This window comes from Piliocolobus tephrosceles, chromosome 16 (assembly GCF_002776525.5).
Source record: "Piliocolobus tephrosceles isolate RC106 chromosome 16, ASM277652v3, whole genome shotgun sequence".
Classification (NCBI taxonomy): domain Eukaryota; kingdom Metazoa; phylum Chordata; class Mammalia; order Primates; family Cercopithecidae; genus Piliocolobus; species Piliocolobus tephrosceles.
In genome coordinates, this window is record NC_045449.1 from 47,646,631 (window position 1) to 47,670,583 (window position 23,953).

The 23,953-nt window shown below is 47.8% G+C and overlaps 1 protein-coding gene, 4 non-coding genes and 1 pseudogene across 5 annotated transcripts; 2 read left to right on the forward strand and 4 right to left on the reverse strand.

Moving 5' to 3' along the window:
- Positions 1-564: 564 nt before the first annotated feature.
- On the reverse strand, positions 565-4,271 carry RPL23 (ribosomal protein L23). The gene is made up of 5 exons (XM_023204289.1): positions 4,129-4,271; positions 3,452-3,535; positions 3,025-3,153; positions 845-958; positions 565-696 (listed from the first exon to the last, which is right to left on the reverse strand). Exons 1-5 carry the CDS (start codon positions 4,139-4,141, stop codon positions 614-616), a joined length of 423 nt encoding a protein of 140 aa, XP_023060057.1. The 5' UTR covers positions 4,142-4,271; the 3' UTR covers positions 565-613.
- LOC111537737 lies at positions 3,286-3,420 on the reverse strand. Its single transcript, XR_002730098.1, has one exon. It is a non-coding gene; the product is annotated as a small nucleolar RNA SNORA21 (small nucleolar RNA).
- Positions 4,272-5,750: 1,479 nt separating the features above from the next.
- Positions 5,751-6,109, forward strand: LOC111537274 (annotated as a pseudogene).
- An 8,850-nt stretch (positions 6,110-14,959) lies between these two features.
- Positions 14,960-15,031, reverse strand: TRNAC-GCA. Its single transcript has one exon. It is a non-coding gene; the product is annotated as a tRNA-Cys (tRNA).
- A 6,902-nt stretch (positions 15,032-21,933) lies between these two features.
- Positions 21,934-22,005, forward strand: TRNAC-GCA. Its single transcript has one exon. It is a non-coding gene; the product is annotated as a tRNA-Cys (tRNA).
- Positions 22,006-23,579: 1,574 nt separating this feature from the next.
- On the reverse strand, positions 23,580-23,651 carry TRNAC-GCA. The gene has a single exon. It is a non-coding gene; the product is annotated as a tRNA-Cys (tRNA).
- Positions 23,652-23,953: the final 302 nt, after the last annotated feature.

Consider the following 23,953-nt stretch of genomic DNA (forward strand, 5'->3'; position numbering starts at 1 on the left):
GGTTTCACCGTGTTAGCCAGATGGTCTCGAACTCCTGACCTCGTGATCCACCCGTCTCGGCCTCCCAAAGTGCTGGGATTACAGGCTTGAGCCACCACGCCCGGCCCAAATACTTTTTGAAGCCAAAATTAAATACAGCAATTGGAAAATGCTGAAAGTCTGCAAACTCACAAAAAAGCAAGGATTGTTTAAAAAAAAAAAAAAAAGCACAGTGTTTCCATTTCACAAAAGCAATGGTCAGGGGTCAGGTCATGTCAAAAAGATTATAGAGGCCGGGACGGGCAGATCACTTGAGATCAGGAGTTTGAGTCCAGTTTGGCCAACACGTTGAAACCCCGTCTCCACCAAAAATGCAAAAATTAGCCAGGCATGATGGCAGGTATCTGTAATCCCAGCTACTCGGGAGGCTGAGGCAGGAGAATTACTTGAACCCTGGAGATGGAGGTTGCAGCGAGCCAAGATCTCCCCACTGCACTCCAGCCTCCGTAACGGAGTGAGACTCCGTCTGGGAAAAAAAAAAAAAAAAGTGTAGAAGTGAACAGGGAGGCAAGCACTGCAAGCAAATACTTTTTAATGGGTTTAAAATTTTTATTTTTACAAATACACTGGAGAATCATGCAATGCTGCCAGCATTGGATGCAATCCGGGGCCACAAGTCTGCACACTCCTTTGCTACTGGTCCTGTAATGGCAGAACCTGCATTAAGAAAACAAAAAACAAAAAACAAAAAAAAAAATGTGGGGGACAGGTTAAGACATCGTCAAACAGAGGATCCTTGGCCTGTACTCCTAGACAACCCACCCAACCTCAGAGACCTAAAGAACAAGCCAGACTGAGTTCCTACCTTTCATCTCGCCTTTATTGTTCACTATGACCCCTGCATTATCTTCAAAATAAAGAAACACACCATCTTTTCTACGGTATGACTTTCGTTGTCGAATGACCACTGCTGGATGTACTGAGAGAAGAAAAAAGGACAGCAGTCATTAACCTGTCAAGTCGCAACGCCACCACAAAAGCAGTTTCCAGCTAGACAGAATGTACCCTCAGTGTTTCAGACAGTGTAAATATCAATCAATCTTTAAGGTGATCCTCCCACCTCAGCCTCTCCAGTATCTTGGACTACAGCTGCTCACCACCATGCCCAGATTTTTTTTTACTCCCAAAGTGCTGGGGGTATAGGCATGAACCACAACCATCTATTCACATCTTAAAATCAAAGCTGCCAGTATTTTCTCGCAAGTGTAAAACTCTCAGGAGGACAATTATCCTTGCCTATGCCTTTTCTAACTTCACCTCACAGGTGGGTTATTAAGATCCCAGTATCACTGAATTGGGATGTAGAAATGGGACCTGGGACCCCCAACTGCTCCCAGTCCTGGCAATGAGCAGAGACCAAGCTATTCAGATTTACACTGGAAAACAGTTCAAATTCCTGGGCCCAAACACCAGGCTTTATGTTTTACTTTTAATGTTTTACTTTCCAGTGTCATAAGTAACTTTTACACCCATCTGTACTAAAGTGAAAAAGACGCTTTTCCCAACTTTCAAAATCAAGTATCACTACACAGTGAAATATAATGCTTGTGAAGAACTATTGTAGAGTCAGACACACCTGCATTCAAATCTTCACTGATACTAGAGTGGGGTCCTTACACAGAATTTTTATAACGACAGGAAGACTATACAAAAAATAGGTAAGTCTAACCAAGTTAGCAATGGGACACACATGAGGTAGCCAATACTTACTGACCCTCCTCTACTTATAAACCATTAAATGCTCACAAATTCATCAAGTAGACAAATAGACCTGGCCCTTTTGCACATTTCTGTGCTTGTTATTTATTAAGTTCCAAGGGGAGGGGATGTATTCATTTAGCAGAAACAAGGACCAAAAAAGACATTAACAAAATTGGATACGCACAGCTCGTTTTAAAACTGAAGTGTTCTGAGCTTTGGTCTGTCCCACCACTGACTGAGACCAACAATCCACTCTCCTGCCATCTCATCTACAAAGTGATGGCCATTTGCTCTGCTCTTCTCTGACAGCTCCCTGGGCCACCAATCAGACCCGGGAAGTGTTCTGAGAAAAGGAAAAAGCCCATGCAATTGCTGAATCACAAGCACAGTGCCACCAAGCCCTCAAGTGGATATTAATGGTGAACAAAAAAGATTTCTAACCCAAAGGTTAAAAATCTATTGGAGAGCATCGAGGGGTGGATACAGGAATAGGAGCAACTGTAATACATGGCTAACAAATCAACATCACATTTGTAATCAAGGGATGGCCAGGAACTCTTTAGAAGAGCAAGACATCCCAGGGTAGAGACAGACTAGGCAGGCACAGGAAAAAAGTGCAAGAGCTGAAGTTAAAATGCATCAAATACCAGAAGTTCTAAAGCCAGACAGGACACAAACAGCAAGTATTTTGAGGCCTCCCCCTTTAAATCATACACCTGACAGGAAAACTTTTGAGGGGGTAGTCTGAGATTAAGTAATGAGCAATTAGCTGGGTGTGGTGGCGCACACCTATGATCCCAGCTACTCGGGAGGCTGAGGCAGGACAATCACTTGAGCCTGGGAGGTGGAGGTTTGCAGTGAACAGAAAGATACGTGCCACTGCACTCCAGCCTGGGCAACAGAGTGAGACTACGTCTCAAAAATAAATAAATAAAAATAAAATAATGAGCAGCTTCTCGTTTTCATTTTCTAATTTTTTTTTTTTTTTTTTGAGAACCCAGGAGACAGAGGTTGCAGTGAGCCAAGATCGTGCCATTGCACTCCAGTGTGGGCTAAGCGACAGAGGGAGACCCCATCTCAATAAATAAATAAATCTAAAGTATGGAAATGACAAGATGATGGTCCCCCCTCCAACATAATATGAACAAAAACTTAAGATACTTATCTCACACTGCCTCTCAATGGAGAACAACCTTGAGGCCTTGAAAACTGATCCATTTTCCATTAAAAGAAAGAGTCCCCCCACTACTTATCAGTATTAAGGTGGGCTCAGTGTTTACTCACCCTTTTTTCTGAGCTCTGGTTTGCCTTTCTTGACTGTGGCCATCACCATGTCACCCACACCAGCAGCGGGAAGTCTGTTCAGCCGTCCCTTGATCCCCTTCACGGAGATGATATACAGGTTTTTGGCTCCTACAAAAAGAATGTAAATAAAAATGAAAAATGTTGAAGGCCGATCAGGCCGTTCCATCAGTAGAACATTTCCCAAACACTTCCGAAGTCCCTCCCTCCACTGACCGCCCAAGCAGTTAGTCCTCAAGAACGCTTTGTCACACCACCGATTGAAGCAAACAACACAACATGTTGTCACTTCACCCAAAAGCGATGTTTTCACTCTCCCCTTTCTTGACGGCTCAATAGGTCATTAGACACAGGCCCACTGAGTGCTTTTAAAAGGGGGAGTATAGCAACGTGCAGTCAAAGACCTCACCTGTGTTGTCAGCACAATTGATCACAGCTCCTACTGGAAGACCCAAGGAAATCCGGAATTTCGCACCAGAGGACCCACCACGTCCTGTGGATATAAAGGGAAGGTAAACAGGATAAAGAGATCACTATCTAGACATGGTTCGCAGTTCCCCCTCATACTCTTAAACTGTAATTCACCGCACATACTTTGACAGACTCTACGCTATAGATTATCTCGCTCGGATTTTACTTATGCCGTCCCCGTGTGCCACCCGATTCTCACGGAAAATAGCCTATTTCTCACTATTACCACTCTGACATCGAAATTAAGGAACCTAGACGACTCAGTCCTTGTTCCAACTTTCGCAAAACGCAATTGCTCCTGCAAAGCATGAGACCGCAGAGGTCGCGCAAACCATCCCTAACCCAGTCTAACTTCAACCCCAATACGATAGCCCTATTCGCAGAGCGATCTCGCGGGATCCAGACTATATTCATGTCGGGATCCTGCTATGTCAACTCTCCAGCACCCCACTGCCACTTTCGAGGGCCCTGGCAGTGCTCTTGCGATGGCCTGACTCTCCCTCTCCCGCCTGAAGGAGAGCAAAGCGCCCCAGCTGCCTAGGGCCACCGCTCCTGACGAATCCGCCAGCCAGTGCACGACAGATGGTGGAGGATCCTCCAGAAGCAAAACCTCACCTCGCTTCGACATCTTGAACGCCGGAAAGAGGAAAAAAGGAAGTTGAGTCAAAGGACGCTGGGATATGAACTTTGACGCCCCGCCCACCTTCGTCACGTGGCCGGTGCTTAAAACTCTGCCTCTTCCGCCTCTGGGCGCTGCCTTATTGCGTAATAAGTTCACGACTTCGCTTTGAGCCCTCTCTAAAGTGGGCGTTGAAGTAGAAGCGCAAGAGATAGGAAATCTCTTCTCCGCGAGCTTAAAAGTAGTTAGGGACATGGAAGCAGTGATTTGTTAACTTGCTCACGACCTCTTTTGACAACTTAATATGTGCCAGGCACTTATCTGCACACTAGAGAATAGGAATTAAAACACAGTTTGTGCCGTGTGGGGGTTCCCAAAGAAACAAAGACAGTGGGGGAGGGGGGAGAACCAGCTCTAAACGGTTTCGTTGAATGTAATACAATTGAGAAGTGCTACAGATCATTCCATCTATGTGTTCTTGGTACCATACCATTCTGTATTTTACATATACAGTATTGCTCTATTTATTGACCCGCCCCCCCACCCCACCCCCCACACACACTTGTTTTTTCTTTTTTTGAGACGGAGTCTCTTTCTTGCCCAGGCTGGAGTATAATGGCGCGCTCTCAGCTCGCTGCAACCTCCGTCTCCCGGGTTCAAGCAATTCTCTGTCTCAGCCTCAGAGTAGCTGAGACCACAGGCGCCCACCACAACGCTGGGCTAATTTTTGTATTTTTAGTAGAGACGGGGTTTCGCCATGTTGGCCAGGCTGGTCTCGAATTTCTAACCTCAAGTGATCTGCCCGCCTTGGCCTCTCAAAATGCTGGGATTGCAGGCGTGAGCCCTCGCGCCAGGCCACTTACTCCTTTCACAGCTTCAGCAGCTCCTTCTCCTGGGTTCTTCCCGTCCCACGATACATTCATTCAAATACTTATTGAGCTCCTACTTTGTAGCAGGTTCTGTCCAGGGCGTACAGCAGATTACACTGGACAACAAAATAGATCAACATTGTTGTCCTTATGGAGTTTACATTCTGCTGGGGTGCAGGTGGAGGAGGATATTAGACACTAAACAAAAGATATAATAAATAATTGCAGTATGTAGTATGTTAGATGGGGATAAGTATTATAAAAATATAAATAGTATCGCTTCTTGGCCTTTTGGCCAAAATCAAGTGTAAAATACAAATAGTGGCCGGGCCTGGTGGCTCACGCTTGTAATCCCAGCACTTTGGGAGACCGAGGCGGGTGGATCACGAGGTCAGGAGATCGAGACAAGCCTGGCCAACACAGTGAAACCCCGTCTCTACTAAAAATACAAAGTTAGCTGGGCGTGGTGGCACGCGCCTGTAATCCCAGATACAGCTACTCAGGAGGCTGAGGCAGGAGAATCGCTTGAACCCCGGAGGCGGAGGTGGCAGGGAGCCGAGATCGCGCTACTGCACTCCAACCTGGGCGACAGAGCTAGACTCCGTCTCAAAAAATATATATATAAATAGCTATTTGAGGAAGACGCCGTCGTAGGTGTTGCGGATCGCCAATCCTCACCTTCCTGCTCCCCACTCACCGCTGTTAGCTCTCGCCCAGGAACCAGTCGGTCAGGAAGCGGCGCAGTAGCCATGGCTTTTAAGGATACCAGAAAAACACCCATGGAGGCGGAGGTGGCAGTTCACGAATTCGAGTCACTCTAATGAGCCGCACCATAAAATCCCTGGAGTAGGTGTGTGCTGACTTGATCAGAGGAGCAAAGGAAAAGAATCTCAAAGTGAAAGGACCAGTTCGAATGTCTGCCAAGACTTTGAGAATCACTGCAAGAAAAACTCTTTGTGGTGAAGGTTCTAAGACATGGGATCGTTTCCACATGAGAATCCACAAGCGACTCATTGACTTGCGCAGTCCTTCTGAGATTGTTAAGCAGATTACTTCCATCAGTATTGAGCCAGGAGTTGAGATGGAAGTCGCCACTGCAGATGCTTAAGTCAAGTATTTTAGTAAATTGACTACCAGGTTTTTTGTTTTCTTTTTTCTTTTTTTTTCTTTTGAGACAGTGTTTCGCTCTTGTTGCCCAGGCTGGAGGGCAGTGGCGTGGTCTTGGCTCACTGCAACCTCCACGGCCGATATATATATATAAATCAGCTGGTAATCGGCCGGGCGCGCTGGCTGACGCTTGTAATCCCGACACTTTGGGAGACCAAGGCAGGCAGATCACCTGAGGTCAGGAGTTCAAGACCAACATGGCCAAAATGGCGAAACCTGGTTTCTACAAAAATACAAACATTAGCCGGGCGCGGTGGCTCACGCCTGTAATTCCAGCACTTTGGGAAGTGGAGGCGGGCGGATCACGAGGTCAGGAGATCGAGACCATCCTGGCTAACATAGTGAACCGCCGTCTCCACAGAAAATACAAAAAATTAGCCGGGCGTGGTGGCGGGCGCCTCTAGTCTCAGCTACTCGGGAGGCTGAGGCAGGAGAATGGCGTGAACCCGGGAGGCGGAGCTTGCAATGAGCCGAGATCTCACCACTGCACTCCAGCCTGGGCGACAGAGTGAGACTCTGTCTCAAAAAAACAAAACAAAACAAAACAAAAACAAGCAAGCAAACAAACAAACATTAGCCGGGCATGGTGGCAGGTGCCTGCAATCCCAGTTACTAGGGAGGCTGAGGCAGGAGAATCCTTTGAACCAAGGAGGTGGAGGTTGCAGTGAGCCGAAGTCCTGCTACTACACTCCAGCCTGGGGTATACAGCCAGGGTCTATCTCAAAAAATATATAAATAAGGCCGGGCACAGTGGCTTACGCCTGTAATCCCAGAACTTTGGGAGGCCAAGGCGGTCGGATCACTTGAGGTTGGGAGTTTGAGACCAGCCTGACCAACTTGGAGAAACCTCATCTCTACTAAAAATATAAAATTAGCCTGGTGTGGTGGCGCATGCCTGTAATCCCAGCTATCAGGAGTCTGAGGCAGGAGAATCGCCTGAAACCCGGGAGGCAGAGGTTGCGGTGAGCCGAGATTGCACCATTGCATTCCAGCCTGGGCAACAGGAGAGTTTGAAACTCTGTCTCAAAAAAAATAGATAAACAAAAATGGGGCCGGGGCGGTGGCTCACGCCTGTAATTCCATCACTTTGGGAGGCCAAGGTGGTTGTATTACTTGAGGTCAGGAGTTCGAGACCAGCTTGCCCTAAATAGCAAAACTCTGTCTCTACTAAAAATACAGAAATTAGCCAGGCACGGTGGCTCATGCCTATAATTCTAGCACTTTGGGAGGCCGAGGCTGGTAGAGTGCCTGAGCTCAGAAGCTGAAGACCCAGCCCAAGCAACATGGCGAAACTCTGTCTCTACTAAAAATACAAAAAATTAGCCAGGCATGGTGCGTGCCTGCAGTCCCCAGCTACTCGGGAGGCTGAAGCATGAGAATCACTGGAACCCAGGAGGTGGAGTTTGCAGTGAGCCAGGATTGCGCCTCTGCACTCCAGCCTGGGCAACAGAGCAAGACTCTGTCTCCAAAAAACAAAAACTAACCAAAATTAGCCGGCCCTGGTGGCACACGCCTATAGCCCCAGCTGTTCTGGAGGCTGAGGTGGGAGGATCTCTTGAGCCCAGAAGGCAGAGGTTGCAGTGAGCCAAGATCCCACCACTGCACTCCAGCCTGGGTGAAAAAGCGAGAGCCCATCACTTAAAAAAAAAAAAGAAAGAAAAGAAAAGACAAAAAGAAAGAAGGAGAGAGAAGGAGTTAGAGGCTTCAGTGGAGGAGGAACACTTGAGGCCATGAGTTGGAGGCTTCAGAGAGCTAGGATCACACCTTTTTTATTATTTTTATTTTTTAGATAGGGTCTCACTCTGTTGCCCAGACTTCAGACTGGCTGATTGCAGCCTTAACCTCTCGAACTCAAGGGACCCTCCCATCACAGCCTCCCAAAGTGCTGGGATTACAGGCATGAGCCACTGTGCCTGGCCTGATCACACCTGTGAATAGCCACTGCACTCCAGTCCGGACAACACAGAAATACCCCATTTTTCTATATACAACAAATACAGCCGGCCGTTGTGACTCATGCCTGTAATCCCAGCACTTCGGGAGGCCAAGGCGGGCAGATAAACTGAAGTCAGGAGTTCGAGAGCAGCCTGGTCAACATGGCAAAACCCTATCTCTACTAAAAATGCAAAAATTAGCTGGGCATGGTGGCACATTCCTATAATCCCAGCTACTTGGGAGGCTGAGGCAGGAGAATGGCTTGAAGCCGGGGAGCAGGGTTTGTGGTGAGCCAAGATCATGCCATTGCACTCCAGCCTAGGCAATAAGAGTGAAACTCCATCTCAAAATAAATAAATAAATACACACACAGAAAGACAGAGAGAGAGAGAGAGAGGATGGTCAGTGTAGGCCTCATTAAAGATATTGACATGAAACCAGGCATAGTGGCTCACATCTGTAATCCCAACACTTTGGGAGGTTGAAGCAGGAGGAAATCTTGAGCCCAGGAGTCTGCGACCCACCTGAGCAACACAGGGAGAGTCCATCTCTACAAAACATTTAAAAATTAGCTGGTGGCACTGGGCACAGCGGCTCATGCCTATAATCCCAGCAATTTGGGAGACTGAGGCAGACAGATTATCTGAGGTCAGAAGTTTGAGACCAGCCTGCCCATCATGGTGAAACTCCATATCTATTAAAAATACAAAAATTAGCCGGGCATGGTGGCGGGCACCTGTAATCCCAAGTACCCAGGAATCTGAGGCAGGAGAATCCCATTTGAACCCGGGAGGCAGAGGTTGCAGTGAGCCCAGATCATGCCACTGCACTCCAGCCTGGGCAACAGAGTGAGATTCTGTCTCAAAATAAAATAAAATAAAATAAGCTGGTAGCATGTGAATCTGAGGCAGGAGAATCGCTTAAACCCAGGAGTTGAGGACTGCAGTGAGCCGTGATTGCCGCACTGCACTCCAACCTAGGCTACAGAGGGAAACCCTGTGTCATTTTCCAATAAGAAACCCTAAGGCAGGGGTGTGCCTGAACCGAATGAGTACCAGCAAGGAAGCCAGATGTGATTGGACAGGATGAGTGAAGAGCATAGTAGTAAGAAATGCAGTCAGAAGTAGTGGAACGGTGGCTCACACCTGTAATCCCAGCACTTTGGGAGGCTAAGGCGGGTGATCACCTGAGGTCAGGAGTTCAAGACCAGCCTGGCTAACATGGTGAAACCCTGTCTCTACAAAAATACAAAAATTAGCCATGCATGACGGCAGGTGCCTGTAATCCCAGCTACTCAGTGGGTTGAGGTGGGAGAATCATGTGAACCCGGGAGGCGGAGGTTGCAGTGAGCCAAGATCATACCATTGCACTCCAGCCTAGGTGACAGAGCAAGAGCTCTGTTTCAAAAAAAGGAAGTAATAGAATGAAACCACTGTGGACTTTGGCATTGGCTGAGTGAAATAAGGAACCATTGTTTGATTTTAAGCAGAGGAAGGACATGATTTGACTAATGTGTCAGAAGGATCACTGTGGTTGAGTTGTTGAGACTAGACTGTGGGAGAGAACACAGGGATGGAAGTAAGAAGAGCCATTAGGAAGCTATTGCAGTAACCATGGGAGAAATGATGGTGGTTTGCACTAGAATGGTAGGAGCTGAGGTGATGTGTGGTCAGATTCTGGATGTGTTTTGGAGGTAGCGACAATAAAATGTGAGGTATGAAAGATAGGAATCAAAATGTCTCCAAGGCTTTAGGCCTGAGCAATTGGAAGATATCATTGCCGTCAACCAAGATGGAGAAGGCTATGGTTATAGGAGGAACAGTGTTCTTGTTTGGAACTACCACCACTGTCTCAACAAGAAAATGGGACACAATTGATTCTCTTCTCCCAGGTTCCTAGATCCAGTCACCAAGGTCCATCAACTTGACTCTATTTCCTAAATTTTTCTGCCCATGCCTTCTTTTTTTTTTTTTTTTTGAGACGGAGTCTCGCTCTGTCGCCCAGGCTGGAGTGCAGTGGCCGGATCTCAGCTCACTGCAAGCTCCGCCTCCCGGGTTCACGCCATTCTCCTGCCTCAGCCTCCCGAGTTGCTGGGACTACAGGCGCCGCCATGTCGCCCGGCTAGTTTTTTGTAGTTTTTAGTAGAGACGGGGTTTCACCGTGTTAGCCAGGATGGTCTCGATCTCCTGACCTCGTGATCCGCCCGTCTCGGCCTCCCAAAGTGCTGGGATTACAGGCTTGAGCCACCGCGCCCGGCCGCCCATGCCTTCTAAGTTCTGCCTTTGGTTCAAAGCTATTGCATCAGCCTCCGTATGGTCAGACCATAATTTCCCACTGCTTAAAATCATGTGCTGGGCAGGCATGGTGGCTCACGCCTGTAATCCCAGCACTTTGGGGGACTGAGGCAGGCAGATTACCTGAGGTCAGGAGTTCAAGACCAGCCTGGCCAACATGGTGAAACTGTCTCTAATAAAAATACAAAAATTAGCCAGGGGTGATGGCATGCACCTGTGATCCCAGCTATTCAGGAGGCTGAGCAGGAAAATTGCTTGAACCCAGAAGGCAGAGGTTGCAGTGAGCTGAGCTTGCCCCACTGCACTCCAGCCTGGGCATAGAGTGAGACAAGACTCCATCTCAAAAACAAAACAAAAAACAAACTAACAAACAAAAAACATGTGCTGACCCTCTAGTACTTACAGAATGAAGTCCAAGTTGTTTAGCACAGCATCAAAGTCACTTGAAATGGCCTGCCTCTTCCCTGGCTCCATCTTCTGCCACCTTGCCTCTTACATTTCACACACCAGAAACACCAAACCACTTAGGATTTCTGGACAGATGGCTTAGATTCACACTTTCTTGTATTTATGCACTCATCTGCTTTAGCCACTATGTGTTATTTATTTATTTATTTATTTATTTACTTTGAGACAGAGTTTCGCTCTTGTTGCTCAGGCCAGAGTGTAATGGCACCATGTCGGCTCACTGCAACACTGCAACCTCCGCCTCCAGGGTTCAAAGTGATTCTCCTGCTTCAGCCTCCCAAGTAGCTGGGATTACAGATGTACACCACCATGGCCAGCTAAATCTTTTTTTATTTTTTATTTTTTTTTATTTTTAGTAGAGATGGGGATTTCATCATGTTGGTCAGTCTAGTCTCAAACTCCTGACCTCAAGTAATCCATCTGCCTCAGCCTCCCAAAGTGCTGGGATTACAGGTGTGAGCCACCATGCCCGTCCAACCTGTTTTTAAAACTCTGCTCAGATATTTCTTCTCTGAGCCATTTCACAACCCCAGCAGTTTATTCCCTGAGCCACTTTTTTTTTTGAGATGGCATCTTGCTCTGTCGCCAGGTTGGAGCACAGTGGCGCCATCTTGGCTCACTGCAAAATGCAACTCCCTGGTTCAAGCGGTTCTCCTGCCTCAGGCTCTCGAGTACCTGGGATTACAGGCGCAAGCCACCACCCCCAGCTAATTTTTGTATTTTTGGTAGAGATGGGGTTGCACCATGTTGGCCAGGATGGTCTCGATCTCCTGACCTTGTGATCTACTCGCCTCGGCCTCCCAAAGTGCTGTGATTACAGCCGTGAGACACCGCACCGGGCCACCCTGAGCCACTTCTTCTTTTTTTTTTTTTTTTTTGAGATGGAGTCTCAGTCTGTCACCCAGGCTGGAGTGCAGTGGCACTGATATCAGTTCACTGCAAGCTCCACTTCCTGGGCTCACACCATTCTCCTGCCTCAGCTTCCCGAGTAGCTGGGACTACAAGCGCCTGCCACCACGCCTGGCTATTTTTTTGTATTTTTAGTTAGAGACAGGGTTTCACCGTGTTAGCCAGGAAGGTCTCCATCTCCTGACCTCGTGATCCGCCTGCCTCGGCCTCCCAAAGTGCTGGGATTACAGGCGTGAGCCACTGCGCCCGGCTGCCACTTCTTTACTAGGAACTGTGGTTCTCAAATATTTTCATTTCAGATCCCTTTACATTTTTTTTTTTTTTTTTTTTTTTTTTTTTTGAGACAGAGTCTCACTCTGTCACCAGGCTGGAGTGCAGTGGGACCATGTTGGCTCACTGCAACCTCCATCTCCTGGGTTCAAGCAATTCTCCTGCCTCAGCCTCCTGAGTAGCTAGGATTACAGGTGCCCACTACCACACCCGGCTAATTTTTTTATATTGTTAGTACAGACAAGGTTTCACCATGTTGGCCAGGATGGTCTCGATCTCCTGACCTCAGGTGATCCACCCGTCTCGGCCTCCCAAAGTGCTGGGATTACAGGTGTAAGCCACTGTGCCCGGCCTTTTTTTTTTTTTTTTTTTTTTTTGAGACGGAATTTTGTTCTTGTTGCCTAGGCTGGAGTGCAATGGTGTGATCTCAGCTCAATGCAACCTCCGCCTCCGGGTTCAAGCTCTTCTCCTGCCTCAGCCTCCCAAGTAGCTGGGATTACAGACATGCGGCACCTCGCTCGGCTAATTTTCTATTTTTGTTAGAGATGAGGTTTCTCTTGGCCGGGCGCGGTGGCTCAAGCCTGTAATCCCAGCACTTTGGGAGGCCGAGACGGGCGGATCACGAGGTCAGGAGATCGAGAACATCCTGGCTAACACGGTGAAACCCCGCCTCTACCAAAAAAAAAATACAAAAAAAAACCTAGCCGGGCGAGGTGGCGGGCGCCTGTAGTCCCAGCTACTCGGGAGGCTGAGGCAGGAGAATGGCGTAAACCCGGGAGGCGGAGCTTGCAGTGAGCTGAGATCCGGCCACTGCACTTCAGTCCGGGCGACAGAGTGAGACTCCGCCTCAAAAAAAAAAAAAAAAAAGAGATGAGGTTTCTCCATGTTGGTCCGGCTGGTCTCAAACTCCCGACCTCAGGTGATCAGCCCACCTTGGCCTCCCAAAGTGCTGGGATTACAGGCATAAGCCCCCTTGCCTGGCCTCCTTTACACTCTTAATTATTAAATACCTCAAGGAGTTTTTGTTTATATAGGTTATATCTGATGACATTTTACCATGTTATAAATTAAAGTTAAGAGATGTTTATACATTTATTGCTTCATGTAAGATAACAATAAACCCATTTTTTGCTAAAGGAAATAATATTTTAGAATGAGGAATAGGTCAAGTTTAGTGGCTCAGGCCTGTATTCCCAGTGGAAGGATAACTTGTCCTCAGAAGTTTGAGATCAGCCTGGACAAAAAGTGAGACCCTATTTCTACAAAATATCAAAAAATTAGCCAAGCGTGGTGGCGTGTGCCTGTGGTCCTAACTACACAGGAGGCTGAGACAGGAGGATCACTTCAGCCTAGGAGGTTGAGACTACAGTGAGCCATGATTGCGCACCACTGCACTCCAGCCTGGGCAACAGAGGCCTTGTCTCAAAAAATAAATAAATAGGCCAGGCGCTGTGGCTCAAACCTGTAATCCCAGCACTTTGGGAGGCCGAGACGGGTGGATCACGAGGTCAGGAGATCGAGACCATCCTGGCTAACACGGTGAAACCCCCTCTCTACTAAAAAAAATACAAAAAACTAGCTGGGCGAGGTGGCAGGCGCCTGTTAGTCCCAGCTACTTGGGAGGCTGAGGCAGGAGAATGGTAAACCCGGGAGGCGGAGCTTGCAGTGAGCTGAGATCCGGCCACTGCACTCCAGCCTGGGAGACAGAGCGAGACTTTGTCTCTAAATAAATAAATAAATAAAATTTAAAAATAAAAATAAATAAATAAATAAAACTATATTTTTCCAAACAAAAATAATTTAGTGAGAAGGGTGGCTTTGCTTTACTTTTTTTTTTTTTGAAATCCCTTTAATACCTGGCTTGATGAAATAACTGGTTTTTCATGTTTTTACACTAATCTGTTGTGATTTCACACATTTAATCTCTGGAAAGCTCCACTGTATTCTCATGAAAGAGCAAGAGTAAGACAAAAATAATGTCATAATTATTAAAATAATTCTTGTGGCCGGTCGCGGTAGCTCAAGCCTGTAATCCCAGCACTTTGGGAAGCTGAGGCAAGTGGATCACGAGGTCGGGAGATCGAGACCATCCTGGCTAACACGGTGAAACCCCGTCTCTACTAAAAATACAAAAAATTAGCCAGCTGTGGTGGCGGGCGCCTGTAGTCCCATGTACTCCAGAGGCTGAGGCAGGAGAATGGCATGAACCCAGGAGGTGGAGCTTGCAGTGAGCCAAGATCGCACCACTGCGCTCCAGCCTGGGCGACAGAGCAAGACTCTGTCTCAAAATAAATAAATAATAATGATAACTCAGAAAGGGTCTCATTAATATTACCAAGAAAATAATCATTCTGGCTGAGTGCGGTGGTTCACGCCTGTAATCCCAGCACTTTGGGAGGGCGAGACGGGTGGATCACCTGAGGTCAGGGGTTCGAGATCAGCCTGACCAACATGGAGAAACCCTGTTTCTACTAAAAATACAAAAATTAGCCGAATGAGGTGCTGCATGCCTCTAATCCCAGCTATTTGGGAGGCTGAGGCAGGAGAATGCTTGAATCTGGGAGGCAGAGGTTGGAGTGAGCTGAGATCAGGCCATTGCATTCCAGCCTGGGCGACAGAGCGAGACTATCTCAAAAAAAAAAAAAATCATTTCTTCCCCACAGAATGGGCCTTAAGGGAACCCAGGGTTCCCCATATCACACTTCAACTACCAGGGATTCAAAGAACACTCCAAAGTTACAGATATCACATTCTCATATGTTATCTGTTTGTATGTTGATATATGTTGCAGAAGGTGAAGTCTACAAAGGAGATAAGGGGGTAATAGGCAGTTTATTATTTTCCCAGTTTCCACCACGCAATGCTCAAATAGTTTCATCTTTCTTGCCCGCTGCTGTCTTAAAATGGTAGCTGCGAGGGGGCACCCGGATTTGAACCGGGGACCTCTTGATCTGCAGTCAAATGCTCTACCCCTGAGCTATACCCCCTCTATCGGAAACAAGAAGATTACACCTTAAATGTAGAGTTTACTGACCAGACATTGCCTCCAGTGATTCACAGTAGTTTGGTGTCTATGATAAAGCGATCTGGACCCAAGTAAAGTGGTGGGAGAGAAAAGAGAAGTCTAAGTCCTCTCTGATTCTGGCTTGAGGGTCTTGTACGGATGTGCAATAGGATCCCTCTTTTCCATCATTACAGGCCTTTTTTTTTTCCACTACAGCCTTTTTTACCTCTGGCATCTGGGAATTCTTTTATTTTAATATTTATTTTTATTTTTTTGAGACGGAGTCTCACTCTGTCGCCCAGTCGGGAGTGCAGTGGCGTGATCTCGGCTCACTGCAACCTCTGCATCCCAAGTTCAAGCGATTCTCCTGCCTCAGCCAGTAGCTGTGATTACAGGCATGCGCCGCCACGCCAGGCTAATATTTAGAGATGGGGGCTTCACCATGTTGGTCAGGCTGGTCTCAAACTCCTGACCTCGGGATCCGCCCGCCTCCGCCTCCCAAAATGCTGGGAGTACACCACAGTAGGGATCACGTTGCATTCTTTTTTTGCATTCCCCAAAGTAGTCGACACAGTACCTGGTTCATGATAAGCCCTGGTCGTAATCACCAAACTACAACCTAATTAAACTCACCGATGGGATTCCACCAAACCTGCACCCAAGCAGCTGAATGTTGCTGAAGAAAAAAAGTGCACAAGTTTGCGCCACTCCACCAATGTAAAACATGCTTTCTCTCTGGCATTCCTTCACTATTGCCCAAATATGTTTGCTTTCTCATGCTCCAAAATGACTATTTCACACACTCTCTCCTATCTTAAACCTTCCACACCTTCTTTCTCCTCTTGCTGTCAGATGAAGAGCTTGCCTCTTCCTTTTTTTTTTTTTTTTTTGAGAGGGTGTCTCGCTCTGGTGCCCAGGCTGGAGTGCAGTGGCGCGATCTGGGCTGACTGCAAGCTCCGCCTCCCGGGTTCACATCATTCTTCTGCCTCAGCCTCCTGGGTAGCTGGGACTGCAGGCACCCGCCACCACGCCCGGCTAATTTTTTGTATTTTTAGTAGAGACGGGGTTTCACCGTGTTAGCCAGGTTGATCTTGATTTCTTGGTCTCGTGATCCGCCTGCCTCGGCCTCCAAAAGTGCTGGGATTACAGGCTTGAGCCACAGCGCCCGGCGCCTCTTCCTTTTTGGAGAAAACAGAATCAGTCAGATGTAGTGGTGTGCTGGTGAATGGCTAGCAACCGACTTTGGGGGTGACCTGATGTGTGTAGCCTTTGCCGGGGTGGCTGTTGCAAATACACCCACTTGACCATTTCCAGTTACCTAAAGAAAAGTCAACTGGCTTAAATAATTCTGGGCTGGGCACGGTGGCTCACACCTGTAATCCCAGCACTATGGGAGGCCGAGACGGGCCGATCACGAGGTCAGGAGTTCGAGATTAGCCTGGCCAACATAGTGAAACCCCAGTCTCTACTAAAAAAAAAAAAAAAAAAAAAATTAGATGGGCGTGGTGACAGGCGCCTGTAGTCCCAGCTACTTGGGAGGTTGAGGCAGGTGAATCGCTTGAACCCAGGAGGTGGAGGTTGCAGTGAGCTGAGATCGTGCCACTGCACTCCAGCCTGACGGAGAGACTCCATCTAAAAAAAAAAAAAAAAAAAAAAAAAAAATTCTGGAAAATTTAACTATTGTTTCTTGCAAGCCAGTGTGAACTGAATCCAGCACATGTCTGAGATTAACTACATCCTTCATCAATTATCATCTATATACTGAGAACTCCCAGAATTGTATTTCTAGCCCTGGCCTCTTCCCTGAACTCCAGAATTAGCTGTATCCCCACATGCATACTCTTTTTTTCTTTTTTTCAGACGGAGTCTCGCTCTGTCACCCAGACTGGAGTGCAGTGGCGCAATCTCCGCTCACTGCAAGCTCTGCCCCCCGGATTCATGCCATTCTCCTGCCTCAGCCTCCCGAGTAGCTGGGACTACAGGCACCCGCCATCACGCCAGGCTAATTTTTTGTATTTGTAATAGAGACGGGGTTTCACTGTGTTAGCCAGGATGGTCTCGATCTCCTGACCTCGTGATCTGCCTGCCTTGGCCTCCCAAAGTGCTGGCATTACAGGCGTCAGCCACTGTGCCCGGCCTCCAAATGCATACTCTTAAATATTAATTAGTCACCTTAAATGAAACATGTTCACCTCAATACTGGGACATGATGCCTGTGAGGACAGGGGACTATACTTTGTTACTTTCTTTTAAGAGTTTTAAAAATAAACTCTTTTTTTCCCTAAACTTGCCCCTTTCTCAGTGGGATTTTTCTCTTTTCTTTTCTTTTTTTTCCAAGACGAAGTTTTCCTCCTGTTGCCCAGGCTGGAGTGCAGTGGTGCGATCTTGGCTCACTGCAACCTCTGCCTCCTGGGTTCAAGCAATTCTCCTGCCTCAGCCTCCAGAATAGCTAGGATTACAGGCACCCGCAAACACAACTGGCTAATTTTTTGTATTTTTAGTAGAGACATGGTTTCACCATGTTGGCCAAACTGGTCTGGAACTCCTGACCTCAGGTGATCCACCCACCTCGGCCTCCCAAAGTGCTGGGATTACAAGTGTGAGCCATCATGCCAGGCCCTTTCTTTCTTTACTTTGTAGAGATGGGGTTTTGCCACGTTGCCCAGGCTCGTCTCAAAGCTGGGCTGCAGCCCCGGTTTCTCAAAGTGCTGGGATTACAGGCGTGAATCAGCCAGGTAGGAAAAAAAAAAAATCAGGCTGGGCTTCCCTGCCATGTGTCATCAATCTCGATGCTTGCATTCTTATTTATTTATTTATTACTTATTTATTTAAATTTTTTGAGACGGAATCTTGCTCTGTCACCCAGGATGGAGTGCAGTAGCGCAATCTCGGCTCACGGCAAGCTCCACCTCCCAGGTTCACGCCATTGTCCTGCCTCAGCCTCTCCAGTAGCTGGGACTACAGGTGCCCGCTACCACACCCGGCTAATTTTCTTTTTTTGTATTTTCAGTAGAGATGGGGTTTCACTGTGTTAACCAGGATGGTCTCGATCTACTGACCTCGTGATCTGCCTGTGCTCGGCATCCCAAAGTGTTGGGATTACAGGCATGAGCCACTGTGCCCGGCCTTTTTTTTTTTTTTTTTTTTTAAGATGGAGTCTCATTCTGTCACCCAGGCTGGAGTGCAGGAGTACGATCTTGGCTCACTGCAACCTCTGACCCCTGGGTTCAAGCGATTCTCCTGCTTCAGCCTCCCAGGTAGCTGGGATTACAGTCGTCCACCACCACACCCAGCTAGTTTTTGTATTTTTCATAGAGATGGAGTTTCACCACGTTGGCCAGGCTGGTCTCAAACTCCTGACCTCAGATGATCTGCCCGCCTTGGCCTCCCAAAGTGGTGGAATTACAGGTGTGAGCCATTGTGCCCGGTTGCCTGCATTCTTCTCCAGCTCAGCTATTTCTACTTGTTCCTACTCGTAATAGACAAAATAATGACCCTCCAAACCTGTCTACATATCAGTCTCCTTGTGAATCTATTTGTGACTATGTTACCTCTCATGATAACAAGAACTTTGCAGATATGATTAAATTAAATATATTGAGATGTAAAAAGATTATCCTGGATTATCCAGGTGAGCTCAGTGTAATGCCACAGGTCCTTATAAGAGGGAGGTAGGAGGAGGGAGGCAGGAGGATAAGAGTCACAGAGAGAGGAGATGGTAACATGGAAGCATGGAAGCTGAGGCTAGAGGGAGGCAGGATGGTATGCTGCCAGCTTTGACAATTGGGGACGAGGCAATGAGGCAGCAATGTAGCGGCCTCTATGGGCTGGGAAAGTCAAGGAAACGGATTCTCCCCTGAAGCCTACAGAAGGAATGCAGCCGTACTAACATTTTAATTTTAGCCCTGTGAACTTTTTTTTTTTTTTTAGATGAAGTCTTGCTCTGTCACCCAACTGGAGTGCAGTGGCACCATCTCGGCTCACTGCAACCTCTGCCCCCTGGGTTCAAGCAATTCTTCTGCCTCAGCCTCCCAAGTAGCTGGGACTACAGGCGTGAGCCACCACGCCTGGCTAATTTTTGTATTTTTGGTAGAGAAGGGATGTCACCATATTTGCCAGGTTGGTCTTGAACTCTTGACCTCGTGATCTGCCTGCCTCATCCTCCCAAAGTGGTGGGATTACAGGAGTGAGCCACCTCGCCAGGCCAGCCCAGTGAAATTGATTTTGGGATTCTGACCTCCAGAACTGTGAAGATAATACATTTCTGTTATTTTATACAAATAGACTGTAAATTGTTCTATCAGTAATATAAAACTAATACAACACTATAGTCTAAGCCATCACCACCATCTCTGACCTATATTATTACAATAGATTCCCAACTGGCTTCTCTCTCTTTTTTTCTTGAGACAGAGTCTTGCTCTGTCACCCAGGCTCACTGAAGCTTTGACCTCTTGGGCACAAGCAATCCTTCTGCTTCAGCCTCCCAAGTGGCTGGGACTACAGGTACATACCACCACACCTGGCTAATTTTTTAATTTTTTTGTAGAGATGGGAGTCTCACTGTGTTGCCCAGACTAGTTTCAAATTCCTGGGCTCAAGTGATCTTCTTGCCCTGGCCTCCAAAAGTGCTGGGATTACGGGCCTGAGCCACCATGTCTGGCAGACCCTCTTAGATTTTCAACTATACAATACAGTATTGTTAATTAAAGGCACAATGTTGTACAGCCGATTTCTAGAGTTTTTTCATCTTGCAGAATTGACGTTTTAGACCTATTGATCAGCAACTCCCCGCAGCCCCTGGCAACCATCGTTCTACTCTCTACTTCTGTGAGTTTGACTATATTAGATACCTCATATAAGTGGAATCATGCAGTATTTGGTCTTCTGTGACTGGCCTGTTTCACTTAGCATAATATCCTCAAGGTTCATCCACACTGTTGCATATTGCAGGATTTCTTTTTTACTTTTTTTTTTTTTTTTTGCAACGGAGTTTCTCTCTTGTTGAGAGTGAAACTTGTTGCCCAGGCTGGAGTGAAATGGCCTGACCTCGGCTCACCACAATCTCCACCTCCCGCATTCAAGCAATTCTCCTGCCTCAGCCTCCTAAATAGCTGGGATTACAGGCAGGCGCCACCACGCTCGGGTAATTTTTGTATTTTTAGTAAAGACTGGGTTTCGCCATGTTGGCCAGGATGGTTTCGATTTCCTGACTTCGTGATCCCCCCGCCTCAGCCTCCCAAAGTGCTGGGATTACAGGCGTGAGCCACCGCGCTGGGCCGGTGTTGGTATTCTTTTTGGAGAGACCAAGGAAAAACTTTCTCTATCCAGTTTTGCAGGAGGTTGTTCTCTAACTTGTTAGTGGGGAGAGATGAGTGTGGTTTTGGATAAAAAATTGAGCCGGCCAGGCGCGGTGGCTCACGCCTGTAATCCCAGTACTTTGGGAAGCTGAGGCGGGCGGATCATGAGGTCAGGAGATCGAGACCATCCTGGCTAAGACGGTGAAACCCCCGTCTTTACTAAAAATGCAAACAATTAGCCGGGCGTGGTGGCGGGAGCCTGTAGTTCCAGCTCCTTGGGAGGCTAAGGCAGGAGAATGGCGTGAACCCGGGAGGCGAAGCTTGCACTCCAGCTGACTGAGCCAGACTCCCTCTCAAAAAAAAAAAAAAAAAAAAAGAATTGAGCCTAAACTGGGCGTGGTGGCTCACGCCTGTAGTCCCAGCACCTTGGCAGGCCAAGGCGGGCGGATCACCTGAGGTACGGAGTTCCAGACCAGCCTGTGCAACATGGAGAAACCCCCTCTCTACTAAAAATACACAATTAGCCAGGCGTGGGGTGCATGCATGTAATCCCAGCTACTCAGGAGGCTGAGGCGGGAGAATCGCTTGAACCTGGGAGGGAGAGGTTGTGGTGAGCCGAGATCGCGCCATTGCACTCCAGACTGATCAACAAGAGCGAAATTCCGTCTCTGGGCAACATTGGAAGACGGCCTCCTTCACCCACCACCTGCTCCTTTCTCCACAAAATGGAAAACAAACAAACAAACAAACTGAACCAAGCCGGGCACGGTGGCTCACGCCTGTAATCCCAGCACTTTGGGAGGCCGAGGCAGGCAGATAACGAAATCAGGTGTTGGAGACCAGCCTAGTCAACATGGCGAATCCCCCATCTCTACTAAAAATACAAAAAGTAGCCGGGCGCGGCGGCGGGCGCCTGGATTCCCAGCTATTCAGGAGGCTGAGGCAGGAGAATCGCTTGAATCCGGGAGGCAGAGGTTGCAGTGAGCCGAGATTGCGCCACACCGCACTCACTCCAACCTGGGTTACAGAGGAAGGCTCCGTCTGGGGAAAAAGAAAAAAAAAAGTAATGAATCAAGAAAAAGCAGATTGGCACCTAAATTCACATACTTTTCAAACTGCCACCACGTCTTGGCCTAGCTATTTTTTTTTTTTTGAGACGGAATCTCACTCTGTTGCTCCTGCTGGAGTGCAGTGGCGCGATGTCGGCTCACTGCAACCTCCGCCGCCCGGGTTCAAGCGATTCTCCTGCCTCAGCCTTCCGAGTAGCTGGGATTACAGGCACCCGCCACCGCGCCCGGCTGATTTTTGTATTTTTAGTAGAGACGGGGTTTAGCACCATCTTGGTCAGTCTGGTCTCGAACTCCTGACCTCGTGATCCGCCCGGTTCAGCTTCCCAAAGTGCTGGGATTACAGGCGTGAGCCACTGTGCCCGGCCTATTTTGGCCTAGCTTTTTAATTTCCCCATCCTCATTGGTAATTTCAGTATAATTTGGCAAAGAGACGCTGATTTTGAACAAATGATGAAAGTATGAACATTTTGGGATCGATCGCTGTAAAAAGAATTTCCCAAAGAGTAACCAACAGAGGGGGTATAGCTCAGTGGTAGAGCATTTGACTGCAGATCAAGAGGTCCCCGGTTCAAATCCGGGTGCCCCCTCGCGTTGCTTTACCTTTTTTCACAGTCGTGCAGGAATAACCCGAGTTAGCGAGTTCCGAATCCAAAAGTCACCGGAAGTGTCATTTGTATCTTCCACCTACCTAATTTTCACCTTGAAAGGATTCCCATACCCTAGAGGGAGAGATCAGCAACCAGAGGCTGCCTTTAGGTGAATCTGAGTCCTCATACCCCAAGTGGCGAGAAGCGCACCAGTAGTCTCAGTTGTAGAACAAAGGCGTTGATCGATTCCCATCTCCGATGCCCATTGGTTTAACGATAATTATAATTTGTTTTGGGGTTAAAAAATGTGTCTTGGACGGGGCAGTAGTTCGTACTTGACTATTAAAACTAGGAGAAAGAATCCAATTTCAGAGGTCTTCATATACTCGCGAACTCGAACAGGACAGGGCACAGAAGGTAGAAGGTAAACAGCGAGCAGTTTTCCCTCTTCCTTCTTTACTTAGCTCATAGGCAGGGATTTGGCTTGATAAGCTATAGATGTAAAGTCCAAGGCCTAAAGGAGAGGTAAAACTGGTTCCTTCTGGGTTTTTTGCACGGAACCGCAGGTCTGCTGATCTGTGATCTCTCTGTTCAGCCTAGCGATGCAGCTCACAGTAATGGGAGTCAGGGAAAAAAAAAATGCGCGTTTTCCCGGGGTCCGAGGCATGACACAAACACATTCCGGGTTTAAAATATAGCAGCTGCCCTTTGACCCAGGCAGCACGCCTCTTCCTTTCTCCTTATTTTTCCTTTTTTTGGGCAAAACCTAGTTGAGGGGGACGCCCTTGTCTCCCGTCACACTTACCATTTTCCTCCGGCCCAACAGTGATACTGTCAGGCACGCAGCCAGCAGATATTTGTCCCCATCTTTAGGTTATGAAACTCCACGGCCTTTTATTTTCACTTCAGTGGTTTTTAAAATGTGGTCCCCACACCAGCAGCACCAGCGGCACCTGGAAACTTGGTAGAAATGCAAATTCTCCGGGCCCCCTTACAGAATCAGAAACTAGGAGGATTTTAACAAGCCCTGCAGGTAATTCTGATGCACGTTCAAATTTGAGAAACACTGTATTCGTTTATCTCAGTTTGCATTGGGATATAACTTTACTTTTGTACATTAATAGTCAAGGATGAACACAGCACGTCCATGTCACTATTAATACAGAAAGTTGAAGTTGGAGAAGGGCTGTGTCTATGGGTTTCCCTCGCTTAACCCACCCTCCACCCCCAAAGAAACGCCAACTTGAGGCGTTCTCCTGTATCCCTACCCCCATTGGAAACATTCTGTCCCTCAAACCCGGCACCTCGAACTGTCTGATTCATCTGAGGCTGGCAGCCCTGACCACAGAAATCCCTACACCTCTGGCGCGAGTAATGCGTTCGCGCAGCTTTTATACCCACCCGCTCCTCCATCCGCTGAGCACAAAGTAAAACCGAAAGCTTTCTGCTAAGGCTGAAAAATGAGGAAGATACTTTTTTCACCTTTTTTTCTTTGTAGTCAGGACCCAATGTTAAAATATGAATCAAGAATGAAAACCAGATGATTGGTTAACAAGTGAAAGGAAAAGCCAGCGAGGGGGCACCCGGATTTGAACCAGGGACCTCTTGATCTGCAGTCAAATGCTCTACCACTGAGCTATACCCCCGCGCCGCTGCAGCGCCTGGAGGCGGCTCTTTGGGTGCTAAGCATTGTTGCAGCTGCTACTCCGTGAGTAGGGTGTAACATTAAAGAGAAAGGAATGCAGAAGAAAAGGGGTCATGCTGAACGCAGACGGTGCCCGCATCCGGGGAACCCTGGGCAGGTGCACTGCAGGGGCTCGGGGAGGGAAGCACTAGCCCGGGCCCGGCAGCGCGCAGGGTCCAAGAGGGAGGGACGGGTTCCGCCCCACAAATGTGGGAAAGGGTGTGGACCGGAAGAGAGTTAAGAGGGGCAGGGCAGGGGGTCCCC